General features: G+C 39.9%; 1 protein-coding gene across 2 annotated transcripts in view; it reads left to right on the top strand.

The window, feature by feature from the left end:
- The window catches only part of rgs3a (regulator of G protein signaling 3a), a 244983-nt gene that overhangs the window by 87894 nt on the left and 142672 nt on the right, over positions 1-14417 (top strand). For both annotated transcript variants that reach the window (XM_060912131.1, XM_060912129.1), the window contains one exon: positions 5835-5966. In XM_060912131.1, coding sequence (XP_060768114.1) covers positions 5835-5966 — 132 coding nt within the window. The remainder of the gene's footprint in view (positions 1-5834; positions 5967-14417) is intronic.

Here is a 14417-nt window from a genome sequence, read left to right as displayed (position 1 = left end):
TACCTTCACCAACTATGTTGGAGGAGAAGGTTATCTTTTCACCTCTATTTGTTTATTTGACTTTTCCCAAAGTAACTCAAAAAGTAGAACAGATTTTGATGAAATTTGGAGGAAAGGTGATCCATGGGCCAAGGAACAATTGATTAGATTCTGATTCAAATCCGGATATGTACGGTATGTGGATCCAGGACTTTGTTCCCAATGTAACTCAAAAAGTAGTGAACGGATTTGGATGAAATTTGGTGGACAGCTTTAGTATTACCCTAGGTTCAAGTGATTTGATTTTGATGTTGATAACGCATACCTTGGTGGAGGTATGGACTCTGTGTTTTCATTAAACCAAGGACTGACTTTCTCCTTTACGCATAACATCAAGCTGATCTGTTCTTCCTTCCTGAACATTAGCTGTTTAATGTTTTAGGCTTTGGTTTTGCTTCATCTTAACCTTAGAACATGGCATTTAAAGTCCAGCTGAGGCTATAACTGGACTTTTAATGTCACAGTGCATGTTTACCCTCTAATTCTGAAGTCATGTGAAGTCATGTGTGGAGGATTCTTGTTGTCCAAAGGCCAATCTCGGGAGGACAAGAAAAAAGCCTCGGTGTATAAATACACTGATCCATTGGTGTAACAATGCTCGCTCCTTGTATAGAAACAGGAAAGGCTTGTGCTTTAGAACTTGCTCAGAAAAAGTCTCTGAAAGAGGCCGCATGTGATTTCAAGGCTGTTTATCAGAATTTATGTTAAAATCAAGTCAAGTTTCACATATTAAAACAGATCAAATTTCAGTATATATGTATACAGATATATTTAAATTATTTATTTTTGGATTTTCCCACAATCTTCTCAATAATTTAGTCATGGCCACGTCCCATCCACTAGACAGATCTCCATTATCACCATTATGTGAGCTACCATTGAGGGAGGCTGAAAGCTATCACATACTTCCTCCAACTACATCTTTTCAAAATTTATTCAACATTAGGGGGCAGAGTAACACTCTTGGAGGAAAGCACTATCCACCTACTTCCATACACACAAGCTCACAGATGGCCATGATTGGCTAGAATTGTTGTAATTGACAAGAAACAAGAGCTCTAAATTGGCATAGGGTTTGGGTTAGTTGTATGTAAATCATAGGATTCGAACTAGCACTCTCAGGATAAAAGGGCAAATGCTTTTCTGTCACACCACTCAGGAGCATGGCTAGCCCAATCAAATTGCTGTGCTGGCTGTAGTAGTTCTGACCAATATGCCGATATAATATTAGTACTGCGATCAGTTATGTCACAGCAAATGTTTCTGAGATATAAGAAATATTATAATATCTTTTTCTATGACTATGATGCTTTAAAATAGAAATGACAAAGTTTGATTGGAAGCAGCTGATCTCAGAAGCTCAACTGGGTTGAGAATACCAGGTGCTGGAAGCTTAGAAGCGGCACAGTGGTGCAGAGGGAAGCATTGCTGCCTCACAGCTCCAGGTTCTGGGCTTTGATCAAGCTTATGTTACTGTTGGTGTAGAGTTTGGCATTTTTTGCGTATTCTTGCTGTGCCTGGGTTTCCTTCAGGTTCTCTGCGTCCATCCCACCTCTCAAAAACATGGTGGATTGGTGACTCCTCACTGTCTGTGTGTGTGTGTGTGTGTGTATGGTGTCCTGTAGTGTGGTGGAGAAGCAGTAGCTCAGTCCTCAGCTATGGTCATGAGATTTAAGTAGTGACTTACATAATAAATTTGAGAGGATAGCTGGTGGAAATGAGGAGGTTCCTCCACTGTTCCTGGCCTTATTTTCAGTTACAGTGTAAGGAGCTTGACAGTCCAAGACATCCTCAAAGTACTAGAGACGCTGCTCCTCCAAATCAACAGGAGTCTGTTGGTTCTAATACCTTGCAAGGAGAACCTGTGATTGGTAGAGCTATATCAGGGACATCCTTTGGACAGACGGAGACCCCGGGGTGAACCCAGGATCCACTGGAGAGATAATATCTCACAGTCAGATTTGGAACATCTGGGAATCCTGTAGAAAGATCTGGAATTTCTGGCTGGAGACCTTCTCGTCTTTTTGGCATCATGATCCCTTCCATGGTAAGCAAAAACGAAACTATATGGGGGAAGCCATGGCCTAATGGTTAAAGAAGCAGCTTTAGGACCAAAAGGTTGCAGGTTTGATTCACTGGACCAGTAGGAATGGCTGAAGCGTCCTTGAGCAAGGCATTTGCTCCCCAGGCTGCTCTGGATAAGAGTGTCTGCTAAATGCCATTAATGTAACTATATGAATTGTATATTTTTTGTTGTATTGTCTGACATTTATTAGACTTGTATGTCATGCAGTGATGTTTTATCTTTAATAAACTTGAAATCACGAAGAATTCTTCATGACATTGGCTCTTTGGTTCTAGAAAATTGTCCAAAACAAAATGGTATGAGGAGGTCATTTAATGGTATAAGAAGGTGATTTATAGACTTAATTTTTGTTCAATAAACTCTCTCGTGTTTCTGTAAAAACAGATCAAGCTACATCCATCTCGCAGGTTCATTAAATAATAATAATAGTAATAATAATAATAATAATAATAATACCATTGGCACTAATTTAATTTCCAAGGAATTCATTAATGCTTGTGATTTGTGAAATCTCATCACCTTCTTGGTTTGTTCATGTTCTGTTTGTACCCAAGTGTGAATATTTCGCAGCCCAAGGTCAGCACTGATCGATACAGGATAATATTCCACTGACTCAGTTTATGAATTTAAACAGCAGCGTCATGTCTCTGAGTGTCATGTGACCTCCAGGGCACTGAAGAATCCCAATAGCCCCAAAAATATCTAAAAATATATTTCAGGTTCGCAAACTAGACTATTAAAAGCTAGCAGGAATAAAACAACTTGCTTTTGCGTTTGTACACCAAAACAAGTGAACTGTAAAAATATTTGCATATTATTGTTTACAGACAACAAATATCTTTATAAATAATCAAGTTCTATGCAATGGATTTCTTCAGTGTTTATGATAGGACGTTTTCCGAACACTACGTATCCTGCATCACGTTAATTTGATGTTAAAGGTCAAATTCTCGAATCTGATCGGTCAGAATTGAGCATTGTGCAAAGTCTTTGTATAATAGCACGACTCTGACTGTAACCTGAACGGTTTATATTAATGCACTCGTTCTGATATGGCATCGTTTCTATAGTAACAGCTCATACAAAGGAAGATCCACATCTACGACTTAAACAGATAAAAAGGTGTTTATGTAACTTAAGGGCGGAGTCTCGAGTGTCAGAGTTCTTCCCATAAACAGTCACGATGCTCTGGAAAGTTTTCAGGACTTTACGTTTTCGCAGTAACATGACAGAGAGAGAGAGAGAGAGAGAGAGAGGAAGAAATGTGAAAGAGTGAGTGACTTTATCGCTGCTATAAGGTACGGAAGAACAGGAACTAACTGATCTTATGGACGTTCCAGAACGTTAAACACATGATAAATTATAAACTGTTAAAGCGACATGATAAAGCATGATTAATAAATAAAACAGTCGTTCATAAGCCACTGGCTGGGGTATGAACAGAATAACACACCTGGGGGCGTGGCTTAGTTTTCATAAATAACAACAGGTAGCTATAAAGTGCAACACGTTTTCATGTTTATTCACAACAAAAGTGTTACGCACATTTTAAAACTCTCTCTCTCTCTCTCTCTCTCTCTCTCTCTCTCTCTCTCTCTCACACACACGCACTCTCTCATGCTATTTCTCTCACTCTCTCACGCTATTTCTCTCTCTCACTCTCTCTCATGCTATTCTCTCTCTCTCACACAAACACACACGCAAACACAATCTCTCTCATGCTATTTCTCTCTCTCTCTCTCTCTCTCTCTCTCTCTCTCTCTCTCTCTCTCTCTCTCTCATACACACACATACTAGCTCTCTCTCACTTTTTTCTCTCTCACTCTCACACTATTTCTCTCTCACATTATTTCTCTCCCACTTTCATGTTATTTTTCTCTCACTCACTCACTCACTCACTCACTCACTCACTCACTCTGTATTTCTCTCTCTTTCTCTCTCTCTCCATTCAATATAATTTAGTTTTTATCGCTTTTTCACTTTCAGTGTTTCATGATAAATGATGTTACACTTATTTTACTGGGGCGGCATGGTGGCGTAGTGGTTAGCGCTGTCACCTCACAGCAAGAAGGTCCGGGTTCGAGCCCCGTGGCCGGCGAGGGCCTTTCTGTGCGGAGTTTGCATGTTCTCCCCGTGTCCGCGTGGGTTTCCTCCGGGTGCTCCGGTTTCCCCCACAGTCCAAAGACATGCAGGTTAGGTTAACTGGTGACTCTAAATTGACCGTAGGTGTGAATGTGAGTGTGAATGGTTGTCTGTGTCTATGTGTCAGCCCTGTGATGACCTGGCGACTTGTCCAGGGTGAACCCCGCCTTTCGCCCGTAGTCAGCTGGGATAGGCTCCAGCTCGCCTGCGACCCTGTAGAACAGTATCAGTGGTTACGGATGATGGATGGACTTATTTTATCACTTCTCAGCTGATGATAATGTTAGTAATAAAAGAACAGTGAAAAAGGAAATTGAACATCTTTCTTTTTTCTGTCATCTCTCATTTTACACCTTACACACAACACATACACCTCAAGTCTGTGCACCTTACCTTACCTTGCAATACTTCATAATGTGTAATATTTTATCTTATAATGTGACTCTCTCGTGCAATAATTTATAATGTGACTGTCTCTGTGCAATACTTTGTGTGCAATACCTCACTCCATAATGTGTAACACAACACATACACCTCAGACTGTGCACCTTACCCCCCTTACACACCCCTTTTCCCCCCTTCCTCTCTCTCTCTCTCTCTCTCTCTCTCTCTCTCTCTCTCTCTCTCTCCACGCTGTTTGCACTGTTATTGGAGATGCTTTAATCTCATTGTACATGTGTATAGTGACAATAAAGGCATTCTATTCTATTTTTATTCTCTCTCATCTTTCACTCCTTCACTCTCCATTTCTCTTTATTTTTTCTCACCCCTTTTCCCTTTCTCATTCTCTCACTCTCAGTCTCTGTCTGTCTTTCATTCATTGTATCTTCCCCCCTTTCTTTTATTATTTTTTGACTCTCTCTCTCCCTCTATCTCTCCCTCTTTTTCTCATGTGCTCAATCATAACCCTCGATTTGTTTTCTCTTCATTTCTTCCTGTATCTCTCCCAAACCTTTCTCTCTCCATCATACGCTTTTACAGTACCTCCCTTTCGTCTTTCCAGTCCTCACCGCTTTTACTCATTCTCTCATTTTTCTCTCTTTGTTTTTCTTTCCCTTTCTTCCACTCTTTTAGTTTTATTCTTTGACTCTCCCTCTCTCTCCATCTCTCACTCTTTCTTAATCCATCTCACTCTGATTGATCCTCCCATTCTTTCATCTTCTGTCTGTCTCTCTGCTTATTTCTTTCTCTATCCCTCTCTTTCACTCGTCATACCATCTTTCACTCACATTTCTTTCACTCCTCACCTGGTTCATTCATTCTCTCTGATTTCTCTCTCATTGTTTCAGCTTTATTCACTTTATTTTTCTTTCCCTTTCTTCCTCTCTGTCTCTTTTTTCTTTGACTCTCTCTCTCTCTCTCACACACACACACACACACACACACACACACACACACACACACACACACACACACACACACACACACACTCTATCACATGTCACCTTTTGCCTCTCTGTTTTCTCTCAATCTCTATCCCTCCCTTTCTTTCTGGATCAATCTTTTTTACTTGTGACCTCAATTTCTCACTCTCTCTCTCTCTCTCTCTCTCTCTCTCTCCCTGTAGAAGTGTGACTGTCTCCTGAGTTTGGAGGCGTACTCATTGGAACAGAAGACGAGAGTGTGTCAATGCCTGAGTGATAACATTGAAAAACAGCTGCAGCTGGAGTGCAGAGAGACGATCAGCCCCACAGAGCAGGTAAACACACACACACACACACACACACACACACACACACACACACACACACACACACACACACACACACACCATCTCTCTGGTGTGCACACACACACACACACACACACACACACACACACACACCATCTCTCTGGTGCGCGCACACACACACACACACACGCACGCACACCTTCTCTCCACACACACACACACACACACACACACACACACACACACACACACACACACCATCTCTCTGGTGTGCACACACACACACACACACACACACACACACACACACACACACACACACCCCTTCTCTCCACACACACACACACACACACACACACACACACACACACACACACACACGCACACCTTCTCTCCACACACACACACACACACACACACACACACACACACACACACACACACACACACACACACACACACATCTCTCTGGTGTGCACACACACACACACACACACACACACACACACACACACACACCATCTCTCTGGTGCACACACACACACACACACACACACACACACACACACACACACACACACACACACACCTTCTCTCCACACACACACACACACACACACACACACACACACACACACACACACACACACCATCTCTCTGGTGCACACACACACACACACACACACACACACACACACACACACACACACACACACACACACATACACACCATCTCTCTGGCACACACACACACACACACACACACACACACACACAGCATCTCTCTGGCACACACACACACACACACACACACACACACACACACACACACACACACACACACACCATCTCTCTGGTGTGCACACACACACACACACACACACACACACACACACACACACACACACCATCTCTCTGGTGCACACACACACACACACACACACACACACACACACACACACACACACACACACACACACACACACACACACACACACATCTCTCTGGCACACACACACACCTTCTCTCCACACACACACACGGATACACTCTGTCTCACACACACCATCACGCACACATACACCGTCACACATGAACACCATCACACACACCATCACACACTCCTCTCCACACTTCATTACACACTTCTTTACACACTCCATTACAGTCTCTTTATATGTGATTGTCTGTGTCCAAAATCACTCACTTGTTCACTACTCCCTACTCATTATCTCAGGAATTCTGTATAGAGGACTATATAATGAGCTCATTGGTAAAATGAAAAAACTCTTTCGGACACTACTCTGCCACGCCATATTTATGTCATTACTGTCACACAATTAAAACATGCCAGATCAGTCGGCTGGTGGGTTTTCAAAAATAATAAATACATGCATGTCTTTTTGTGATAAATCCATATTATACTGAGCGTATTTCTCACTTTAATCAATACAAAGTACCTGCAGCTTTCAGTTCTTTTAAATCAAGGCTGAATACTTTCTTTCTTCTTTCCCGTTGCCTTTTATTAAATCAAATTTGAGGTTTTTGATCAATTCCTCACTCTGCACTCTGACTTTTATTCTGTCGTCTGCCATTTTTGTTTCGGCGTGACCGCAATGCGTGATGGTATATATTGCTTGGTCAGTGCCCATCGGTTGTACACTACTTTTCATGATGCATTGTGGGATACCTTGAGTGCACTATATACGAAGGGTGTAACAGTTCTCACTATACATTCGGACAGCACTACAAAATGGCGAACTCACTATATAGTCCACTCTATTGTGAGTAGTGAGTGATTTTGGACACAGGGCATGTAAATTTGTAAAATCACCTTTTAAACAAGAAGTCTTTATTTTTAGGTTTAAAACTTAAAAAAAATTTAATTACTTAAATGTAATTTAAATATATAGAGCCCATAAAATTGACATTGATTGATTGATTGATTGATTGATTATAATCCTGCCTTGCGCATCATTATTAAGCTGTCAGTGATGATGAAACAGCTCCTGATATTATATTTAGATTAGATTAGATTAGATTAGATTAGATTAGATTAGATTAGATTAGATTAGATTAGATAAAACTTTATTGATCCCTTTGGGAGGGTTCCCTCAGGGAAATTAAAATGGGCTGAGCGCCGTGACCATCTCAACATTTTTCACACTTTTATCAAAATCTTTTAAATCTTTTATTTAATGAATTACAGTTCTGAAATGTGAAATACAGCGTTATAACATTCTGAATCCTTAACTGCTGTAAAACTGGGAAAAAATGCTTAATTCGTGCTAAATAAATTATTTTTGTAGATTCACTGGAGACAAAAATTATGTATAAAATTATTAACTTTTTGTTCTAAAAGTTTGTTCAACTGAAAAAAGTTACAACATTATAAACTTATGTACAGTTGGAAAAAATGTTTTTTTCAAAATGTTCAGAATTAAATTAAAATATTTGAGTAAATTATTTTTATTTTTATTTTTAATTAAATTAAACTATTTTTAGCTCCTTTTCAAAGCAAATCTGCATTCTTTAGCTGTAATAATAATAATAATAATAATAATAATAATAATAATAATTATTATTATTATTATTCAGCTATATAATTAATGCACATTATAGAACTATCTTCTCTTTTTTCTTTTTCCTGGGCTTTAAACTCTCTCTCTCTCTCTCTCTCTCTCTCTCTCTCTCTCTCTGTGGTATTTAAGGCAAAACAACAACAACAGCAATGAAAAGGCTCGTGTATATCATCAGTGAAAACTCCAGCACATGCTGTATAAAGCCGTGGCTCATTAGTATGCAGAAAGCTTTCCCTCATCAACACCTGCTCTTAATTATTCCTCTCATCCTCCTCTTTACATGAAAGAGAGATGCGCTGAGCTGTCTGTTTTATCTGCGCTTGAATCAGGAAGCGATTGTTCCTGCTTTTCTCTCTGTTCCAGGCTTCTGTTTGTTTGTTTGCTTGTTTGTTGTTTTGTTTCACAGCTGTTTTTGTATTTAAACCAGAAGTGGGTGTGGTCTAGCTGTGCCTGAGATGTTTTATGAACGTTGCTACTCCACTATGGAACGTTTGATCAGATTCCGTGGCTTTGTTTCATTCCAGAAAGTTCAGAAATCTGGACTTCAGTTATCTGGGCACGTTCTCAGAATTGAACATAACACTCGGACTCACTCACAGTGCTTTGAGTCAGCGAGCCAGAATAGAGTCCTTTAAGCCACTGGATCTCAAAATGACACCCTGAGGGGTCCCTGAAACTGTTTAAGGGTCCAAGTACCAACATGAACTCAGACCGAATGCGTTCAGTTCAGGAACAGGAAGCTCCATGGCACCAGAAAATATCATTTTTGAAAATAATAGTGAAATAAATCCATATTCTTGGCTACAAAACCTTTAAGAACCCTCTAAAGCGGACATGGGCTACGCAAATAAACACCTGGACTTCGTTTCATAGAGACAAGTCGATCAAGTGTTTTACAGTATCTGATTCAGGAGAACCTCCCCTTTCTTTCTGGTGCAGTATACAGTCAGTATCATGATCTACCTTTGTGTGAGCATTCGATATTTGACATGAAAAAAAAAAAAAATTTATTGAATAACTCCATTATCAACCAGGGATTGTTTTCAATATGAAAAGTTGTATTTTGGTGTTTTGGAGCTTCATGTGAAGTTTGGTACAAATCAGAGGTGGACAGTAACGAAGTACATTTACTTGAGTTCTGTAGTTAAGTACACTTGTTGAGTATCTGTACTTTACTTGAGTATTATTTTTGTTGGAAACTTATGACTTTAACTTCACGACATTTGAAAGGCAAATATCGTACTTTTCACTCCACTACATTTCTATCAAGGTCCTCATTACTCGTTACTATGAAGCGGCTTTGAAAGTGGGTGTTTTTTTCTTTTCTTTTCTAAAACGTGATTGGTTTTTTCGCAGGTGACACTGAGACAGTCTATCAGTAATCACTAGGGTCACGTCATGCCCATAGACTGGATAAAATCAAGTTCAATGATTTCTCAGCAGCATTATTTGAACACGATCAGTTGATGGAAGGAGGCGGTTCTTCTGAGGAATGCACACACTCATGGCAATACCTAGAAACCATGTTTCAGTTTCTGAAAGGATTAAAGATTCGTTTCATTTTAAATCTTTGATTCGTTTGCTGAAAATGAACCACATCACGGCCTACAAAAACTCGCCATCCAACCTGCAGAAGCATATTGAGGGATGTAAACGTTTTATTCCAAGAGAAAGCTTGTAATGAAGTTGTCTGTGCTTTTAGAGCTAGCGATATCATTGCAATAGCTGTGCAGTCTGGTTAGGCAAATGACTTTCTATGGATTTGCCCGCCAAGTTGCCATCGCCTTGTCCACGGCTAACATTAACACATAGCTAGTTAACTTGGACACTGTTAGCATAACTCCATTTTTACACACTAACATGAATAACGTTAACTTATCTGAAGTCCTTTCAGAAATATGTTTTAGCATAATCTTGCCAAATAAACAGAATGTAGAAATCTTTCTTTTCTAGTAACATTAGCGACCCAATATGATTTCGAGTTTGAAAAGAGTTTGCGAGCATGTCAGGTGGCGCTTCAGCTCTACAGGTTCTACAAGCTAGTCAGTAAACCCAGTACGTTGCTTCAGAGGCAGTTAGGTATTGTAAGTGTTGACAGAAAATGTACTTTTAATACTTAAGTATTTTTAAAAGCAAGTACTTCAGTACTTTGACTTAAAGGGCTGATGACACGAACATGACTCTATGCAATTTCTTAAATAAACTATACAACATGGCAAACATGTTAGATTTCTGTTATAATTACGTGAAAAGAAGCTGTTATTACGCAAATATCCAACTTTTAATTGCACAGCGCAAGAAAACTGGGTCCGTGGCTCGCGGCCATGTTGTGACGTCAGCGGAAGAACATGCTGCGGTTCACTGGCTGTTCTACTCTGGTTCTACTCAATGGAAATGGCGCATGAAAACGCCGGTGAACTCTCTAGTGCTAGCTCTTCCTCTTCTGGGAGTCTAGAATTGTGTTGATCTCTTCCGAATAGAATCTATGATAGCCTACCCTCTTTACCCTTTGCCTCTCGTTGCTAGGCGGCAGTTACATGAAAGCCGCAAGCTTTCACAAGCAAATACATGACTGATATCACGCCGACTTTATGATTACATTTATGATTATTATGTAGAATCTATAGCTCTACGTACCTTTATCTTATGTCGTTTCACAACACATGTTCTGACAGGAGGACTGTTTTTGGATCCGGCATAGCTACTAGTAGATCCCCTCCGGAATACTGGAAGTGTTGCCAGATTGGGAGGAATCCCGCCCAGTTGGGCGGTTTCAAGTGCATTTTGGTGGGTTTTGAACATATTTTGGGCTGGAAAACGTCAGCAGTATCTGGCAACAGATACTGCTGATGTTTTCCAGCCCAAAATATGTTCAAAACCCACCAAAATGCACTTGAAACCACTCAACTGGGCGGGAAACCTCCCAATCTGGCAACACTGTGTAGGCACTGCTGATGGTAGTAACACACGTTTGTGCTGAACTGAACACCCAAGAGATTCTTTTAAGCTGGGAAGGGTGTCAAAACAATCCAAATCGAAGTGTTCAGAGCACAGGACGGACGCATGCAGCTCGGGATCTCTGGGAAACTTGAATAAACTTACCCCATCCTTGTAGGTTTTGGAGCAAAAGCTGGCAACACAACGCGAAGGCATAATAACTAATATATATATCTCATCTCATTATCTCTAGCCGCTTTATCCTGTTCTACAGGGTTGCAGGCAAGCTGGAGCCTATCCCAGCTGACTACGGGCGAAAGGCGGGGTACACCCTGGACAAGTCGCCAGGTCATCACAGGGCTGACACATAGACACAGACAACCATTCACACTCACACCTACGGTCAATTTAGAGTCACCAGTTAACCTAACCTGCATGTCTTTGGACTGTGGGGGAAACCGGAGCACCCGGAGGAAACCCACGCGGATACGGGGAGAACATGCAAACTCCACACAGAAAGGCCCTCGCCGGCCACGGGGCTCGAACCCGGACCTTCTTGCTATGAGGCGACAGTGCTAACCACTACACCACCGTGCCGCCCCTGAATATTTTTGTAAATAGGTTATTATATTTTATTCCAACCTTTACAAAAGTGGGTAAATAATTAATATTATTAAGAAAATGAAACAAAAGGTTTTTTTAAATTTAAATTTAACAAAAAGAATATTTAAATTGATAAATATTTCATAATAAAATGTTTTAATAATACAGTTTTCTTCATACAACCAGACAGCTCCAGCAGATGAGCAGATATTAATAATTATTCTATCCACATTCACTGGATATGAGCAATTGTGCGCTCTGATTGGCTACTCTACTTCTAGGATATCTGCTCATATACTGTGAGTAGAGAAAAACAAAATTGTGGCGCGTGTTGCTGAACCAACTGAGGACGAAATAAAAACTACTCGAAAATAAAACCTCCCAAAAAATACAAAAAAAGCAACAAAATATGGAATGAAAGTATTTGATGGTAAGAACGTATTTTTATTTTTATTTTTCAAGAATTATTATTGTTGCACTTTTCACAAATTGCTCCTGTCATTTCGCTGGTTTGTTAACATTTTAAGTAGAAATTATTTTGTAGGACATTTTGTATAAAGTTTTTATTTATTGAATTTGCAAAAATTAAAAATAAAAATGCTCTGTTTCTCAAAATCCAGTGAATGTGGATAGAATAAAATAGTTATTCCACTCAATCTTGTCGTACATGGATTATAGATAACTTGGTGTTACGCTCCTTGTCGGCTATCGGCTCATGTACGACTCCATTTCATGGAATAACTGTGAAATATATTTCTTTAGTACACATTATCTGTAATATCTGTATTATCTGTGTTCATACACCTTATCTTTGTACTAAGTCTTCAATCAAATAGTCGTAATAGTCATAAAGCCCTGTTTATATGGGATTAATTACCTCTAATAACTGTGTTGGAGGAGTTACGTTTTGCCTCCATTTGTTTGTTTGTTTGTTTCCAACATAACTCAAAAAGTAGTGAATGGATTTGGATCAAATTTGGTGGACAGCTTTATTCTTATTCTCGGATCAAGTGATTTGAGTTTGATGGTGATAGTACAGTACGTCCCTTGGCTTGGTGGAGCTATTCTCTCTACCGAGTGTTGGTATTTTATCTCCATCTGAATCATTCGGTCATTTTTCAAACCACAAAGGACTCGTTGCTCTTTTTTAGTTTCTCATTAACATCATAAGCAACATTTATTTTGTCTTTTTAACTTTATGAACGAGACCCTAACCAGAGCATGTGGACTGTATTTATTGTTGCAGTTTATAACACAAGTGAAAACCGGAACATGTTTTTTTTTGGACGTTCCACAACTATTACATGGAAGAAGGAAAGTAAAACATTGATATTAAAGATAATATAAGTTTAGTGTAGGGTGATGTTTATTTCACATTGATGGAAGGAGTCTCCAGTGTCAGAGGGAAAGCAGGAAGTAGGAAAGACAGCGCAGTGACTGTTTTCCAGCTGCTGTCACTTCGGTGATAACTTTTAACTGCAGCTATAAATGGATAAAAAGTGTGGCGTTTCATTTCAAAAAATAATTGGTGAATTGTAATTATTATACACTACAGTGCTGCGGCATGAGAGGAATAAAACACGGGAGGAAACAGTAGCTCAGCTGTATCAATGATTGTTTTCCTCTCACCGCATATCACTGATCTTTCCATCACCCTCTCTCTCTCTCTCTCTCTCTCTCTCTCTCCTCCTGAGGCGACGCTGTAGGTGTGAAACCTGTCGCTCTACACACCTTCTGTAGTAGAAAGTGATCCTAATCTGCTCCCATGTTCCAGTGTTTCTCCTGTATAATTACAGAAACTCAGTCTGAGCCCGAACGGTCGCGTCTCATGATCAGTGTGTTGTGTGCAGACGAGGGTCATGAGCTTACACTATCGATTTAAAGACTTTAATAAATCTGTCTGTGCCTTTCTGCTAATGGACCACTGATTACTTACTCTCAGTGATGTGTGTGTGTGTGTGTGTGTGTGTGTGTGTGTGTGTGTGTGTGTGTGTGCACATGCATGTGTGAATTTATTAATCATGTCAGCCTCTCCTCCTAGCTGTTTCACACACACACACACACACACACACACACACACACACACACACACACACACACACACACACACACACACACACACACACACTTTGTTTGGCTTCTTTAATTGATTTTATCAGCTTTACAGTTTTTTTCAACTGCTTACACACATTTTCAAAGCTCTGTGTCTTTTTCTCAAAACTTTACACACAAATCCAACTATTGCTCACACGAAATGCAAAAAGCGCCCTATCTCCTGCGAAATGAAACACAGTATTCAGAATATTCTAAACACACCTCAAAAGCAAGCATTTGTCTCACATCATAAACACATTTC

The sequence above is a fragment of the Neoarius graeffei genome, chromosome 28, assembly GCF_027579695.1.
Source record: "Neoarius graeffei isolate fNeoGra1 chromosome 28, fNeoGra1.pri, whole genome shotgun sequence".
NCBI classification, from domain to species: Eukaryota; Metazoa; Chordata; class Actinopteri; order Siluriformes; family Ariidae; genus Neoarius; species Neoarius graeffei.
Note: the sequence above shows the minus strand (reverse complement) of the source record. Positions and strands in the feature narration are given on the sequence as shown.